This window comes from Phoenix dactylifera, chromosome 7 (assembly GCF_051530095.1).
Source record: "Phoenix dactylifera cultivar Ajwa chromosome 7, Ajwa_hap1_PhDact_Kaust_v1.1, whole genome shotgun sequence".
NCBI classification, from domain to species: Eukaryota; Viridiplantae; Streptophyta; class Magnoliopsida; order Arecales; family Arecaceae; genus Phoenix; species Phoenix dactylifera.
Window position 1 is genome coordinate 28,675,985 of NC_143196.1, and position 18,241 is coordinate 28,694,225.

At 37.5% G+C, this 18,241-nt stretch overlaps 2 protein-coding genes across 5 annotated transcripts; one reads left to right on the forward strand and one right to left on the reverse strand.

The window, feature by feature from the left end:
* Positions 1–1,294: 1,294 nt before the first annotated feature.
* On the reverse strand, positions 1,295–12,069 carry LOC103723548 (electron carrier/ protein disulfide oxidoreductase). Of its 4 annotated transcripts, none has more exons than XM_039117220.3 (8): positions 11,738–12,069; positions 9,426–10,905; positions 8,737–8,792; positions 8,344–8,577; positions 7,514–7,805; positions 2,146–2,342; positions 1,737–1,936; positions 1,295–1,629 (listed from the first exon to the last, which is right to left on the reverse strand). In XM_039117220.3, the coding sequence occupies exons 2-7, from the start codon at positions 10,815–10,817 to the stop codon at positions 1,783–1,785; spliced, it is 2,325 nt and encodes a 774-aa protein (XP_038973148.3). In that variant the 5' UTR covers positions 10,818–10,905; positions 11,738–12,069; the 3' UTR covers positions 1,295–1,629; positions 1,737–1,782. The 4 variants fall into 4 exon arrangements, with proteins under 4 accessions (XP_038973148.3, XP_088557619.2, XP_088557620.2 ...); XM_088701493.2 differs by having other exon boundaries at positions 11,831–12,067; XM_088701494.2 differs by lacking the exon at positions 11,738–12,069 and adding an exon at positions 11,580–11,721.
* A 1,850-nt stretch (positions 12,070–13,919) lies between these two features.
* LOC103715261 (Pentatricopeptide repeat (PPR) superfamily protein) lies at positions 13,920–16,476 on the forward strand. Its single transcript, XM_008802832.6, has one exon. It carries the CDS (start codon positions 14,219–14,221, stop codon positions 16,067–16,069), a length of 1,851 nt encoding a protein of 616 aa, XP_008801054.4. The 5' UTR covers positions 13,920–14,218; the 3' UTR covers positions 16,070–16,476.
* Positions 16,477–18,241: the final 1,765 nt, after the last annotated feature.

The following is an 18,241-nucleotide window of genomic DNA, read 5'->3' on the forward strand; positions in this document are numbered from 1 at the left end:
TAAAATGAGAAGCCCTTGGAGTATATGTGCATTTATACATGCCCAACGAAAGTAGATTACAAAAGTTGAGTTGCACCTAACTATGTAAGTGATTTAAATTTGATCGTATTTATGAACACTCAAAGTTTGTTTTTATCAAATGAGAAGTCATGTGGGGTCTATGCAACCACCCTTAACCCTTCATACACTAGGGAACTGTTGGTTGAGAAGTTTTATTAAAACATCCATATAAAAAAATCAAAATAAACGAGTTTTACAAACACGGTTGCTTTGCAGTTCTCATAAAAATTTGTTTTGCCAAAAGTAACAAGTCATAAAACCTGAACAGAGGTCACACCTTGCTTTTGATAAAGCCTATTCTCACAGAAAACCATGTTTTATAAATATCTATTTTAGCGAGACTCACTCCTCTAGAGGGACAAGTGAATTCCTTCAGAAAAATGCTTAGCCGGTTCTGAGTTTATACATTTATTTTCATTGAGAAGAAAATTTCTTTTTTATGATTAAGAAAAGCCTAGTCCTCAGCGAAGATGGGACTAAAATGTAATCTATTGGACCTTTGTATGAGCCTTCTGAATCCTGACATATGCTCTACCACCATTAATCTTGCTCCAGCAAGTGCTGCTATGATTTTAACCCTGTTTCAGCCAACAAGCATCCAACTCACCATTCTAGGCTGATGCTAGAATATGGCCATAACACAATGCTGTCTCTCTGCATGGGCATATTATATGGTTAATTCTTTACTTTTTCTTGCACTGACTTCTATTAAAACTCTAATTATTGAGCTAGGTAATGGTTGAAAATCCACCTCTACTAGATAAGAAGTAACCATTCCAATCAATGGAACTAGGAGCAATCACCATATAACTGGCAATCCACCTTCAGTCTGAGCATCTCTTCTCATGATCAATGAATTTGTACATCCCCTTGACGTGTAAGTTGTGAATGGCCTGCTCAAGCCCATCAAAACTATAATAGATGTTGAGCAGCGAACAAGGATAGATTGTTCAGTAGTTTACTGGAGAACCGATATATCAATCTTCAAATTCTTAGCAACATATTTCTAACATCCTCATCAAAACCTGCCATTAAGAGGCTGTTGGGGAACCTCATATAGTTGCTTGCAAGTCATGCCCAACAGCATCTTCTCTTTGTGTTCGCATCATATTACTAGTTAATCGGCTCAAATAAAAAGACTACCCTACTTGAAATTTTCTCCCCCGTGTGCATTTTTTAACCAAGTATATGCTTTGCTGAATAAGCCAGAATCCAATGTAATGGACAAAGGTCATAAGCAATCCAGCACCATGGTGCCTCAATGAGATATTCATTTCAATATGAAGGTATATATGGCTTCAATTTGTCAGTGCGACTTCAGAAAAACGCATAAAAGAAAAAGGGCCTGAGGATGCATCAGAACTCTTTTTAGAACACTATTCTTGAAGGAATTTTGACATCTTCCTTGCTTTAGAATTTTTGGCAGCTGAAAAGCATTGGTATGAATCCGAGGGATGGAAGAAGCAAAATGAACAACATAAATCCATCAGTACTGTCCAATGCCCAAAACCTGGTACTCTGATCAAGTGCTATGATATCATATGTTGGTAAAATCTCAACCACTGTACCCTGAAGATTTGATGAGATGATTACTTGATGTGAGGAGAGATATTACAATCTATCTTTCAACATTATTGCCAGTAAGAAAATAGTGATCTGCTGAAAAAGATGTGTACCTTCATCAACATCTGGTGTATATAACTACATAATTTTAGGGTATGCCTAACAGTTCGGACCCCAGTCATAAGGCTGATACGTCACCTTCAACTGAGTGCTTGCAAGCAACTCTAACAGCTCCTCTGACTTTGCTGGCTCCAGGTAGTTTGCTGCATGCTTCAATACCTCTACCTCGTTCCTCCCAAAATCCCCTTTATACCTGAAAAATTATAAGATAAATTCAACATATTTCACTAATTTTCAAGAAACAAGACAGTTATTAGGGAAAGATTATCATTGTTGTTGGTTTAAAATAGCAAAAATGATAATCACACGAAAACATATTACATAGAGTTTGATATTGAGTCTGTACCACTTTATCCTCTTGGATACAAACAAAAGGTATTCTGAATCTGAAGGAAATCTTACCACTGCAAGATCTTGCTTGCGGAAGCAATCTTTGCTTCAGCATCAACAATTAACCCTCCATTCCTCAGAAAATCACGTGCGGCCTCCATCAGTTCTTTATCAATATTTCCTGGTGAGTAGCACCTAAGCGCAGGCCCAGATCCAGTGCCACATACCAGGGCAAAGTGAATCAGTGGCTCTGGATATGGAAGAGCCACCTGATCCATAAAAAAACAAGGAGTTGTACATTCAAAAGAAAGCCAAAAGAAAATGGTAATGGAATTATAATAATATAAAATTCCCATTGAATAATAGTATTGGAAAAAAAATTTAAAAAAGGTCAGGTTTAACCGGTTTTCTGAAGTTACATTAAAAATGTTTTTTGGAATATAACAGAATTAGAAGTTGATATAGTGGTGGCAAGGGAATGTTTTTACATCACAAAACTCTGGCATTGTGTATGTGTGACTTCTCTTTGCCCCAAGTAAGATAATGGCACATTTCCTTCAGCACCAGCTTCTTCAAGGTGTTGGTGGCCAAGGTCTTTATTCTTTAGCAAAAGCTTTAGAGACATAACATAGGAGGTCTCACCCATTTTGAAATTAATCACCATAATGTCCTCTTCATTTCCACTGCCAGATGTAGCAGATAAGAAATGTCGTATTTTTATTGGCAAGTAATAAGTTAAATTTTGGGGATGATAAAAAGGTCAACAAAATCAATACAGAGAACAGGGTCTTGACTCTCATCTGAATCTAACACCCCCAACCCCAACCAACCCCCCCCCCCCCACAAAAAAAAAAAAAAAAAAAAAAACACTCAACACACAAAAAAGGTCACCATTTGTATTAGGAATTTCTGATGCAGACAAATCTCAATTATTGTTTCCAATATACAAAAAGGGAAATTCTTGTCCTCAACAGAAGCTGCCAGTGAGCATTTTTAAAATTTCCCAAAGAAGTTTCTTGATCCTTAAAGCCAAAAAATCGAAAAAAGAATCCTTAATCTAACATATAGTTTGTTAATTGTGGGAAACCCTACAGTAGCCAGCCCTTCCTCTATGGGAAATCTTTAATCTAACATTCATCTAGATATGGGGGCTTCTTAATATAATAAACTTAAACACATGATTGAAAAGGTGAATCAATAACTTGAAATTTATCTGATCATTTCATTTGATAAATAATATAAAAGTTATACTATTGGCTACCTGAGAGGAAACATGCAATGGCCAACCCTTCTGCATAGGGCCAAACTATACACACTCATCCAGCTACAGTTTGGGGATCGTGATAATTTATATGAAACTGAACCCATATTTGAAAAGTTAGATATGTAACATGGAACTAGATTTGACGATTTCACTAGATAAATATTATAAAGCATCAACATGTAAAGTGGTCAGCTCTTCTTCTGCATCGGTCTACTAAAGATGCTAATCTATATACAATTTGGGAAACTCTTAATGTAAATTGAGACAAGCTCAATCTGCAACTTGGAAATTAGTTTGATTTAATTACAAACAATATAAGGCTTTATAGACCCTTGCATATGAAAACTTCCCCCCAACCAAATCATAAATCAATCTTGAGACTCCATCACTTTATCTTAGACACAGATTTCCATAAAAGAATGAAGTGATTTTTCTGAAAATATTCAATATTTAAATCAAGCCCATATGGTTCTTTAGCTTTATTATGAAAAACTAGAGAATAATAATAACAATGATAAATCAACAAATACATGCATGCAATGGTGTATTGAGTAATATGATATGAATGAAGATCTAAATTCTAAGGAGGCTGTGCAGAGGAGGGGTACTCAAAACCAGTCGCTAGATTATGAACAAGAAGACCAAAGCTGGCATGAATTAATGTTGGAAAACATTTATACAAGCTTGCTATAATGCAGAGTTAATAAGAAATTGGCTAATAAGGATTCTAAAGCTAACACAAGCTTTGATGGTTTATGCTCATGGATTCAGATATAATTTTTTACAACCAAGCATAAAGTAGATAAAAATAAAATCAATTAAACTACAGGATGACTATCAGAACTTTTTCTGTTAACAACTGTCAAGGATTCTCAAACTAGCATTTCACACAGTCTTATTTATAATGAAAGTGTTGTTTTAGTGTTTTTCCAGTGTTCTATATGACAACAACCATCAAGCCTGATCTCATAATCTTAGACTGTAAACTGTAGCTTATGTATCTTAAAAATTATGTAATAATAACAGGGGGAAAAGAATTGATCCTATCTCTTATGTTGCTCTCCATGCTAGCACAACCCACCATTATAATCACAACTTACAATGACAGCTCCTGCAGTGTCCCATAGTTTGTGCTAGCACCGCTTTGCTTCATGCAATTCGCTGATCTGCACTTCGCGTATCTTGCACGTGAATTATAACTAGATCTAGCTTATTCTTTTGGGATTGTTGTCAATTTGGTCTAATGTTCAATAGGATGCCATATTGGTTGTACGCTACCCATTGTATTACACTGTCTATGAAATGCTTAGCCTTATGGTTGCAGTGCTTCATATACTAATGTTCATAACAAAGTCTGTCAAGTCATTCATATGGGAAAAAGGGGTCTTGTTATGGTACGTTTTGAATATATTTTATTTGGATGCGAAGAGAGAGCTGAGCCACTGGCAAATTAATGGTATAAATATAAGTTGATAAGTAACCGGTTGGCAACCAGTTGTTCCCTTTTTTAATTTAAAAGATAGGGTTAGTCGACCTTTCTATTACTTCGTTTACTCTCCCCTTCTTTCATCTCTCATCCCTCCAGTGACACCAAATCCAAGGCCTCATTGCCACCATGCCTGCTCCACACCCCCCATCTATCTTTTAGTTTCTTTCTCTCATGCTAGCTCCATTCCCCCCCACCCCTTCGATGACTTGGAAGATGCAACCCTCATCACTTCCATTTTTGCTTTCTCATCTACATCTTATTTAGATGCTTCTCTTAATTATGCTTCATCACTCCACCCATGCCTCTTGCTATATCTAACATCCTGCCTCTTTCCCTCCTCATGAGCTCTTTTGTTTGGTTATCTAGCGAGGAAGGTGGCATGGTGGCAATGGGAAGTGAGAAGGTGGGGCACATAGGAGGAGGGTGGGATGGTGGTGGAGGTTGATGTTACAACATGACAGCAAGGGTTGCATGGTGATAAGAGGCAAGGGCACAGTTAGAGAAGAGAGCACAATAGCGATCAGCAGAGGACATGGGGCACGGCAGAGAAGTTTGATGGAAGGTAGAAAATGAGGACATGGAGATGAAGGAAAAAAAGTTCTTTTCTTTTTACCACCTGATTTCTTGTAAATTACTAATAAATTTTTTTTGACCTGACATAGACTTAAGAAGAAGGACTACTTTTGCTGTCATCTACCAAATAAAAGCACCCATCGTTTCTTGAAATTATTGTACTTGCCATCCACACCTGATTTGAAACTGGCTATCACTGATCAAATCTGGTCAATCTTAGTCATCCCTCCCACAATGGATGGCCAGTATTATTTGAAAAAGAAGTGTATGGAACTTTAGAAGTACTCTAGCAAAATCCAGAAAATAGCATCATCAGCATATTCTTCAAACATAAAATTCCCTCAAGGCGTTATACACGGCACTTGAGGGGTTTCTTAAAAGAAAAACATATTAAACACTAATTAATATAAAAAATATGAAATAACTTTCCGACATTCTTTATATTATTTATGTCTGTGTTTGTACACTTTATCCACTCGTAGTCCACCGTGGTCGATGGAGAGGTCATGAGAGACTTTATCTTGCCTCTGATGTGAGGACCTCAATTTACTGAGTGATTAAAATGAGAAGTAAGAGAAGTACCAAAGAGACGAAGTACATTAAAAGAAAGGAACAAAACAACCTTCATTCGAACTGATATACAACATTGAAACATGTAATGTATATTATTGATAAAACCAATAGATTCTAGGGTTAGTCAAACCTGCACTTCAGAGATGAAATCTAATCCTATGATGAAAGGCTAAGAGAGCCCATCAATTTAGAAAACAATATAGTTGTTCTTGAAATTGAGTCTCCAAATGAAGTCTTCTTTTTTCCTTTTATCATGAAAGAATAAGTAATTCCAGAAATAATTCCCCTTGGATGGTGGTTGTAGATAATTCTCTCCTTAAATAACTCCTTATACAAATTTCCTTAGGTAGTATACTCCAACAATAAACTACCCATAAGTGACACCCTTGCATGAATGACGAATGGCTAATCATTATCCCTCCAATTATCATGCATAAGCAATTAATTAGATCTTGGTCGACACAACGTAATCGACCACTTTTAAAGTTGAGAAATGACATTAATATTTGGTGTAAATAATATGAGAATGCCATCTCTATGAGGCAATAACCCATTAATGGATTCTGTCTTTGTAAATTGTAACTTTATGGGGTAAGGTTTACCATAGTAACATGTAAGGTGTAATGTTGTGAAGCTCAAATGGTTATCATTTTTCCTGAGTTGTGAGGATTTGGCAACTTTTACACATACAAAGAGATGCTTAAGGAGGACCATATATTATCTCTGCTATTGAAGAAATAAAACTTTACGAAACTTCCTTCTTGTTTCTCCGATATTGTCAAAAAAAGGATATAAAAATAGACCTTGTACTAATTAAGAGGTATGAACTGTCATCAAGGATTCCAATAGAATTTTGATTCACATTTGATCTTTAGATAGTTTTGTTCAAAAAACTATCAATGTGCAAAAGTAGTAAAGTATGAGATGTGGAATTGTAAAACTACAGCTCTTATGCATGACACAAACTAATCAAAGGCACATCAAGATGGCAAAGTGCTAAGATGAGATAGAATTCTTTGAATCAACTCAATAGTGTTCCCTGTTTTTTTCAACCTTTGAACCTGACATATAATGTTTTAAAAGAGGCTGAATTCAGTCATCCGACTGCGTAAGGAGGTCATACTTGTTTTCTAAAGCCAACGCCATAAATGATGGGATGAGAATTTTGGTTAAGGTACGATTATTTTGCAATTATTCTTACCATATGCATACATATCTGCATTTTTTCATTTTCTCCATTGAACAAGTTGATATTTTCAACATAATTTTTACTCTCTCTATCTATGTGTGTGCCATCATTTGCATGCATGCATGCATGTCAGTATAAACTTGGACTAGAAGGTCCATATTATTTTTTTCATGTCTCAAAGGTTTAAATTGAACAAAAGGAAAGAAAAGAACTAGTTTTTTAGGATGCTAAGGGTAATCACATATTTCTTGTTAGAGAGAGAGAGAGAGAGAGGGAGAGAGAGGGAGAGAGAGAGAGAGGGAAGGAGGGAGGGAGAGAAGGAGAGAAGAGAGAGAGGATGATTGTTGTTCACCTTGAAGCGTTTGTCTCTTGGACCAAATGGCCTCGTGATATTGTATGGTGGCCGTTGATTTCCCCGTAAGATACCATTGTGGATAGCTGACAGCGAATAGGTGCACCCACCAATAACATACTTAAAATCACCAAGAAACTTTCTCCTGTCCAAAGCTCGAGTAGGATAACCCCATGTTAATATTGCATGAATAGCCATCATGTTATAAAGGTTTATGAAGAAAGCAAGCTTTTCTTCCCGTGACAAGCCATCCAACTCAACTCTTTGAAGCTCCTCTATTATTCTCAAGTACCTGCAGAATATGCAGCAAAATGAATCATTAACACACTACCAGTTATGTCAAGTTCTACCTAACTATAACAAGACAATGAACTCATTGATATAACTGAATTTATGAAATGTTTTCTATTTATTGACATATGCCAAGAGAAGCCAAAAATAAAAAGAAAAAAAAATACTGAAAAGAAAAGGAAGAAAATGAGTTTTCTTTTTGTGCATAAAATGCAATAATAGATACTATACTTGCATGCACGTCATTAGTATGATGTACAAAATAAATTAATGCGTATGCATCACCTTTCAAGGATGCTTGTCTGAACACAATCTAAAATTCAAATATGCAAACTGGCAAAAATAATAGATGTACAAGATTTTCATTGTCCACAAGTAATAGGAATAATTTCACCATAATATGAAATACCCAACAGAGTTCTCACAGTATAAAGCACATCAGATGCAATGAGATAATAGGAGGAAAATCTATTTATCTAACATGTCAAGGATCACAATCTCTGAGAGCACAAATGTTCTAGTTTATGACGGTAACTAACCTTTTGAACTCCTCGCAACCATAAATGCTTCCATAATCAACATGTCTGCCATCTTCAGATACATATGCTTCAAAAATTGCATAGGAAAGAAATTTTAACCTCAATGCTATTTCTGAAAGAGGCTTAGGTTGTACATCAATTGTACCCCTAGGGATGTTGTAGCATTGAGTCATGACAACAGGATCGTGATCCAAGAATCGATACAAGTGGTTTCCATCTTCAAATATATTCTCACTGCAATGACGATATTATGTAGCAGATGACCATTTTTTGAGAAAAGGATAAACATATAAGTTACCCTCGTCGATATAAAGATTAAACAACGATCAATCAAGTTATCAACTACATGGAATAGGATGACATTATTATGCAATATGATTTCAGAATACTTACTCCATAACATGCCAAAAAAAGTTTTCCCTGACAAGCTTTCTTGCAAATTCCACTGCCTGCATTTAAAGGGAAAAGGTAACAAAAAAGATGATAAATTTACTAATATGAACGCATCATACTATCTTGTGCCAATTTTCTTAAAATAATGATAATGGGTGATGATTCTTTATAACAATCTGACTGTGGAAGAATTAGAAGATTCATTAAATATCAAGAATGCTACATGGCCTTTTGGAAATAGGTTAAGCTGTTAAGGCCTCAGGAAAAAGAAAAGCTTAGTTCATGATGTATGCTATAGGAAAGAGATTTTTTGGTACTGCTGCTATTTGTTCACTGGAAAATTTTATTACAGAAAGTGTGTACCATTTGATGCTACAACTAATGCGGAGTGCATATCCATAATTTTAATAGGCAGCGAAGACCACTTCAGCTTTCAAAGAATAATTAATTAAAGAGAATGCAATGAAAAGGTGATGAACATCTAGTTCCTGAAAGACCAATTAACATGATTCTATAATGTCTCTTCATTTAGTAGAAAGAACTAAACTCAACTCAACTAAGCCTTAATCCCAAACTAGTTGGGATCGGGTACATGAATCAGTTTTCCTCCATTCCAGTCAAGTTAGGGCCATACTTTCTGCAAAATATTCAGAGGAAAGGAACAACAGAATAAATATTAAGCAACTAACCTCTTCTCTCTCCAAGTACTGATCCTCTGCCAAGAAATCCACGGCCTCAGACCCAAGAAAACAATTGCTAAATCTTCGCATCTTATAGAATCTATCCCTAGGAATAATTGATTCTCTCATCTTTCTAACTATAGCAGCCAACTCATCAACCTTTCCACTACTAGACTCATCATCTTCACCAGGCAATGGTGGCAAAGGAGCAGCAGGTGAGGGTTCCTCATTGAAAAGATTTTTTATCTTCTTATCAACCTCCCCAGACTCATCCATGGTCCTCAGTTCACTAAGTCCTCCAACAAGGAAATCATTAAAGTACACCCGAGGAACAGCTGAAGATCCAGTGTTTTTCTCCAACTCCATCTTCCTACTAGGGAAGATATCAATATTGATTTCAACATATTTGAGCCTTTTTAGCTGCATGAATAACCTAACCATTTTGCAATCCTGACATCCCAATCTTGTGTATACTATAATTCTTCCCTTCATAACTGGTTCATCAACTGAGCTTTCAATTTGGACATGCTCTACCTGCTCAGGTTTGCTTTGAACATCTGATTCACGTCCAATTTTGATATAGTTTAGAGGATTCCATGTAGATCGTTCCCCACCCTTCTGTGATACCTCTTTTAGTTTAGAACCTGAGCTAGCATCCTCTTCCTCATCATTGTCCTTTGTAAAATTATCATTGTTCTCATCACCATCGGGAAGCCCATCTTCATCCTTTCTGCCAGAAAGCCGGCGAAGAACGGTTGAAACTGCAACTATTCCCTTCTCCTTAACAAAGTTTTTCAGTGCAACAGCTTTTTCAGGCCACACACGTCCCTGTGCTTCTGGATCAAGTTCCAAAGATTGACCCGATAGACTCCTGGTTGCTTCCAGTTCAGGAGTCTCTGTTCCATCAAAAACAGGATCTGCCTCCTCTTCAGCAAGAACTTCCTCTGTACTCTGGTATGCTACTTTTGAATCCTGAGAATCTAAATTTATACTTTCATGCACCTGAGATTTCAAGCCTTCAGCTTGACTTTCACTTTGCTGCACCTGCTGTTTCAAGGGTTCACCTTGTTTTTCACTTTCAAGCACTTGATGTTTGAAGACTTCACCACGATTTTCACCTTCAAGCACGTCCTGTTTCAAGACTTCATCTTGTTTTTCACTTGCATGCACCTGCTGTCTCGAAAATTCACCTTGATTTTGACTTTCGTGCACCTGCTGTTCGGAGCCTTCACCTTCTTTTTCATGGTGGACCTTTGGAGATTCCTCATTGACATTTAAAGATTTCAGTTCACTTGACAATTCCCCTTCACCTTTACCTTGAGCATCAAGGATGTTTACTGTGGTATTATCTGAAACTGAGACACTGACTGAATTTTTCTCATCTTTCTTTCCACCTTCCATTGTATCAGCAAAGTATATGCAAGAGTAAACAATGTTCCAAATAATGGGCTTTTATAGTTTGAATCTTATCGGTCTTTAGAGGACAAGCCTGTAATAACACAAGTTTAAACACTCATTTATCATGTAAATAGATAGTAAGGATAAAGAGCAGAAATCATCCCAAATAATATACTCTGTACAATACAGTCCCAAGAATCAAAATTGTCAGCAAGAACTACACAAGACATGACTGACTCCAAAAGATATTCGATAAGTCTTGCCAGTCATGGTTTTATTAGCTTCCCACATACACATAATGGAACTAAAGTTCCGCACGACATTTTTCTTGGTGTTGTTAGTCGAGCTAGTAATTCCCAAGCAAATGACTAAACTTTAATATACACCAAAAGAAAAAAAAAGGACAAACAATTAGAACAAAGACATAGGAACCGTTCTGATTCAAATTTTCAAAGTGTCATGGAAGCATTTACATGTCTAAATTCATCATTCAGCCAATGATTATAAATAAGGAAAAGTCAAAGAAGCTTAAAATGGATATTTTTCTACAAATACCCCATTTAGTTCATGGATTCATACAGCTAGAAACATGTTCAAAAGTAAAAAATTTATTTTCACCTAGTCCAATTGAGGAATTACAATCATCAAAATACCGAAGCCCAATAAAAGATCCTAAAAAAGACAAACAGATCTCTTAGAACCCTAAACCACTGATGTCGCATTATTATTTTTATTTTATATCACAAGATTCCAGCTTGAACTTACAAAAAAGAAACAAACATATAAATCTTGCATGGATTAGCTTCTGCAACGTCTCATGGGCAGAAACAACATCAAGTCTAAAACCCTAACCAAATGAAGCAAAACGCATCAGAATAGTATCCACTGTTTCGCTACCCAGAAGCGGAGATCAAGAAACGAACCTGGCCACCAAATCAGTGCCAACATTGCAACAAATGGATCAATAAAAAAAAGAGAAAAAAACGTCCTTTAGGGCATTCGGAGCAGGATCTCACCGGAAAAAGGGGGCAAAAAAATTCGAAAAAATCGGAAAGGTCGAGTAGCCAAATCCACAAACCCGCGGATCTAAAGAAGAGAAGGGCGAGAGGATATCAAACGGAGAATGACAACAAGAGTAGAGAGAGATCGGAAGACGGATGTGGTGGAGATCAGAAAGAGCGCTCAGAACCGAAGAGGAGAAGAAGGAGCTTCGGAGACTAGATCCGAAAGCGGGAACAGCGGGCGAGAAACGCATGGGACTCACGGAACCGAACCCTTTATTTAGACCAGTCAGCGGGTTAAGTCCACGGCCTGGCGGAAAGTTTATTTCCTAAGTGGCGTTATACACGATGCGCGTAAGGGTTTGATATTCGTGTTTACTACCACGAGTATTAACGCACCACGTGGAAGTATTCAGAGTGTACTGAAAAAGGAGTTTCCTCTGAGATGTGGAAGGAATCCGGCCATTTGGGAACGTTCGAAGAAGAACCTGGGCGACGAGGAGGCGCATGGACAAGTCCGTCTCAAGAAGATGGATAAATGCCGTCATTTATTTATCGATATTGATGCACTTTGGATGAGCTACATATTTCCAAAAAGGGGAACACAGAATTTAGGAGGAAACAAGGGCTTGCAGGAAGTTGGCCTGACATGGTCAAACTTGATCTGGGTCTGACCTACATTGGCTTTAGGTTACAATTTAGATCCAAATTTGATTCATGCAGTCACTTATATGCCACATCAAGTTGAGCCAAAGTTTGTTGTATCATACTTGTTTTTGAATGCTTTCAAAGTCTTGACATCTCCACCACCTTAGTGGACAACTAAAGAATGAATACCTTCATGTATCAACTAGAAACATGGTGAAGCAAATGAGAAGTTGATTGATATTGTAGGAATGAGATTAAGCTACTGATTTTATTTGGAAACTTTTTATGCTGGTCAACCTTGAGCATACAATGAGGACCTAATATTTGTCATGAGATCTAGATATCGAATTACAACGTATACTACAAATGCTTTATTCTAGATCACCAAGAAATGCGCATGCCAGTTGCTTCTTTTGTTTTCGAGCATGTTATGATCTCTCTTACTTCATCTAATGCATCACATAACAATTTTGACATCTCTATTGGGAATATTGTTTTATCTTATTTGTCTTTTTTGGTATTTAATTTGCTAATATATCTATCCATTATGATCTTTTTAGATGGTCAAAAAATCCTTTCTTTTCAAAAAAAAAAAAAAAACTTGTTTACCATGCCGGTTTATTCTTTTGATTTGAAAAATACAATATCATCTCTTTAAAGATCCGTCATTCCAAGATTCTCATATTTTGTTTTTCCTATTAGAATTTTCAGATTTTTTAACATATAAAAAGATGTATCATATAAGAGTCTTTCTACAAAAACATATCTCCCTTTTTATGATATCTTATTTTATTTTTTCAATGAGGTGAGATACTTGGATTTTCTATAAATAATAAGAGACAAGATTTTCTATAAATTAAAAGATGTCTCATATAAAAGTCCTTCTATAAAAAGAATTCTTCCATGATAAAACCGATTATTGGGATTTGGGGCTTAATTATGCTTTTTTTTTGGTAGAGGGAGAACATTATGCTGCTCTCTTATTGCATTGTTCTGCATACAAAGAAAAGAGGAGAGAGAATTTAGGCCTCATTCTATCAATAGAAAAATCAATTCAGCTTTACCCTTGACATAAAGAGTTCACATTATATATAGTAGATTAGAAAACTCATAAAAAGATATGAAAAACAGCTTAGGTACCAAAAAGATCTCCTGCGCATTCGCAAAATCTAGTCGAATTTTATATAATTGCATTGCAAATACCAAAAAATAAATATAGGTCGCTAGATCATTTTACATCATGGACATCGTAGCTAAATACTGCTCATTGATACAAATTCACAATACATACATACATACATACATACATACATACATACATACATGCATACATATGTATGTATGTATGTATGTATGTATGTATGTAAGTATGTATGTATGTATGTATAATTTTTTGTTTGTCCATATTCTTCTATCTATAATTGGGTGAGTATTGACAAGGAGCTCCCTCATGTTTTTTTTTGTCTATATGGTATCTAGCGTTAGGTTGGGTCAGTTGGATCTCTCCAAACCCACATAGAAGTAGGGCCGAGATATGGATCTAATTTAAGGCACAAGTTTCGTACGAGTTGCTTCAATCACAAGATCTAAGATCTCGGGATGGTCCACGTGTAGAGATCATAGAGGATCAGGAGGGAGCATCAGGACAGCCAAAGGCCGGTGCTCGTCTTCTATTCCTCCAAGCTTTCTTCTTTATATTACTTAATTTTACCGCGGCCTTTCTCTCGCCAACGTCTCTAACAAAATCTCCCGCCGATGCTGGCGTCTCTCTCCGTCCCAAATCTCGACACCCAAATCCGTCACTGCTTTCTTCCCTCAGCACTTCTTCCACCATTCCCACTCAAAGGAACAGATAGAAGAGCTGTTCGGAAGAGTTCCCACAAAAATTTCCTCAAAATTCCATCCAAGAATGCCTCCATTACCTTCCAAATTCAAGCAATCCGTAGTCGTGAATGCTCTGTTAAAGACCCACGTCCTAATTCTTCCGAATGCTTCCCGGTTTCTCAATTGGATCTCAAAACACTGTCTTCACTCCTTACGTCGTGCTTTTATCTGACAGAAGTTAAATGTCTGCACGCGGTTGCGATTAGGTTGTTTGATAGCTCTGTAACTTTTGTGATCAATAATCTGATCAGTGCCTATGTGAGGTTCCACGAGTTGCTTCATGCGAGGAAGTTGTTTGATAGAATGCCCGAGCGAAATGTTGTTTCTTGGACGGCGATGCTTAATGGGTATCTCAAAGCAGGTCTAGAGGATGAAGTTCTGAGACTGTTCGAGGGGATGGTTGAGGACCATGTCGAGGCTAACAGCTTGACATTTGTGTGTCTATTGAAGTCGTGCGGTAATAGAATGGATTATGAGCTTGGGACGCAAATTCATGCTGGTGTTGTAAAAGGAAATTGGAGCAATTTGATAGTGGATAGTGCTCTCGTGTACTTCTATGCCCAATGTGGCGACCTTCTTGGTGCATCTAGAATGTTTGATAGGATGCCTAAGCGGGATGTCATTAGTTGGACTTCGATGATCACAGCTTATGCACAGCATGGGCATGGAGAAGAGGCATTTTCGATGTTCTCGCAGATGCAGTACAATGGGTTTCGCCCAAATGAATTCACCGTTTGTAGTGTTCTGAAGGCTTGTGGGGAAGTGAAAGCTTTGAGATTTGGGAAGCAGCTGCATGGTGCTATACTCAAAAGAATGTTCAAAGAAGATGTATATGTGGGAAGTTCCCTAGTGACTATGTATGTAAGATGCAGTGAGGTCAAGGATGCTCGGATAGTCTTTGATTCGATGCCCAAGAGAAATACAATTACATGGACCTCCATGATTTCAGGTTACTCTCAAAGGGGTCTCGGGAAGAAGGCCATTTTGTTGTTCCAAAGAATGAAGCAGCGCCGTGTATTTGCTAATAATATGACCATTGTTAGTGTTCTTAGTGCTTGTGGTTCTATTGGATCTTTATACCTCGGAAAAGAAGTTCATGGACAGATACTAAAATGTTATATTCGGGAAAATGTTCATATTGGGAGCACGCTCATTTGGTTCTACTGTAAATGTGGAGAGTATGCTTATGCTGCAAGAGTTCTAGGAACTATGCCTGCAAGAGATGTCATCTCATGGACTGCTATAATTTCAGGCTATAGCAGCCTTGGGCACGGTTCGGAGGCACTTGGATTCTTGAATGATATGTTATGTGAAGGTTTGGAGCCAAATCCATTCACTTATTCTTCAGCTCTGAAAGCTTGCGCTAAGATAGAAGCTATGAGGCATGGACAATTGATTCATGCTTCTGTAAATAAGACCAGAGCTCTTTCAAATGTTTTTGTTGGCAGTGCACTCATTGATATGTACATGAGGTGTGGCGGCACTGCAGATGCACTAAGAGTTTTTGATACCATGCCAGAACGCAACTTGGTTTCTTGGAAATCAATGATCATAGGATATGCAAAAAATGGGCTCTGCAGAGAGGCTTTAAAGCTCATGTATCGAATGCAGGAAGAAGGATTATATGTCGATGACTTTGTTCATGCAACTGTTCTCAGTGTATGTGGAGATATCCAGTGGGAATCAGAGTGTTCTGCCCCATGCTGTTCTCTGTCAAGTTGATTGCAGTCAAGAATGTTGATGTTGGGCAATGGTGAACGCAATGATGGACTCATTCTAAAAGCCAGTGAGGCACTGTTACTTATGTTCTCTAGTATGACAGTTCATTTGCAGGATTAAAGAACAATCCAAGACACAGACACAGATTGTCAGCAACAAAACAGCATGGGGACAGATTGTCAGCACAGAAAGCATTCAACATCTTCTGAAGAGGTATGCTGACTGGTTGGTTGCTCAAGCAGGGGCAAAGAAGGGATTGAAATGCCCTGTATCATGGTAGAGGTTGTAACTAACCCAGCAAGCTGGTTTTATCACAAAAATAAATATGCCAAGAGCAATTAAATTTTAAATCTGAACATGTCCAAAATTAAAGATAGAGAATGGAAATTATCGCATTCTTCATGGTTTTATCAACATCATGATAAAGCTCTTGCTTTTTTTTTTTTTTTGAGGGTCATGAAAAAGCTATTTCAATGCCTATCCTTGGTTAGTTAGGTAGGACTCTTTGAGGATGGAATAACACCTAAAATCATGTAGATGCACTCATATTGCTGTACATGACTGCTCTTCTTCATGCACAGTTTCCTCTGAAGATTTCGTTAAGACTTTCCTTGCAATATTAAATTTACCCCCAAGCCAATCAGGTGATGCTTGAGAAACTCATGCTGAATTTCTGTTCCTGATTTGCAATATTTTTTTTTAAGAGAAATTTGCATCACGTTTCTTATTTGCTCTATTATTTGTTCATTTTGTTCTTTCAAAATAGCAGTTATTTCCAATTTCTTCAAAACAAAGCACCTATGTCCAGGCCAGTAGTTTATCTCTCTCTCTCTCTCTCTATGAAGAACTCCGTGCTCAGCTGATTCAGGGTCCCAAAGAGCATGGAGACATAATTTCTTTCTAGCTTTCAGTAATTTGAGTGATACTGGTGTTCTAAACATCGGCAACAGCTGTAAACCGTTGCAGCTGATCATGGCTATTGACACTCGGAAAATTTGAAGATGATCTTGAGATGGTTTCCAAAACTTGGGAAGAGTCCCTCTGTAAATCTTCCAGGATGAGTGGGAGATTGTTACCGAGGTTAAGGGCTATAGTTGATCAGACCCATATGCTAATTGGAATTATAGAAGGGAGACACTTTTCACTTCTTAAACTGTGTAGCTGAGTTTTAAGTTAAATTTAATATGCCTTGCGTCCTTGGAATTACCACATCCCACACATCACGGCCATGTGTGTGGTCACACAAGAAGTGCTGGAGCAAGACAGCTGATTAATTCAGAACTTGCCTGAGTCTTTCCTCTCTATATATACATTTAGCAACCACAAGCTTCTTCACTGCAAACGAAGAATGGCAATGGAGAAGCCCAAATCGGTGGCAGTGCTGATCCTTATGCTCGCTGTCTCGACCATTGCCTGTCCGAGAGGCGATGACGATGTGCAGGTTGCTGCACCAGAGATTTGCCACAGCCGGTGCTACCACGGACAGAGCCTGTGCATCGTCAAGCTGTGCACTTAGATCTATGCGGTTGAAGAGTATATCCAGTGTCACCAAACTTGTGATCAAGCCAGCGTATTGTGTCATGGAGCCTGCAACTATCCTGGCGGTGATGATGGCTCAGGTGGTGACCAAGCTGAGCCTCCTGCATCGAGCATGGGAGTGCCACGGGCCTAAGTGGTTCTCCAACTTGCTAATGTATCCTCTATTTATATAATGTGAAAGCTTAGGACTGTGTCCACCCACAATGCAGACAATAAGAAACACATTTTATATTCATTCTATTGTTGTCCTTCATATGAACAAATTGAGCAACAATGTAAGGCTTCAAGATCTAATAAATGATAATGTTATTAGGCCTCAAGATTGTTCTTTAACACCCCACCCCCCTCATGGCTACAATGGAGGAAGTTATTTTCAGTTATTTATTTTTAATGTGTTTGGAGGCTATATTTTTTAACAAGTCCATTATCAAGAGTGCATATTGGAAACTGCTTTTAGACTGAGATTGTTGTGAAGGTTGGGTCTTGTGTTGGCAATGTTGATTGTATTGGAACCTGCATTTTAAGAAGTGCATGCTCTCATGGATTGGTTTACACAGTGCATGTTCAGTTTTAGTTCTCTCTAAGGTTTGCTATGGTGAAATTGATAGCCTGCATAAGTCGAAAGACGACCAAAAA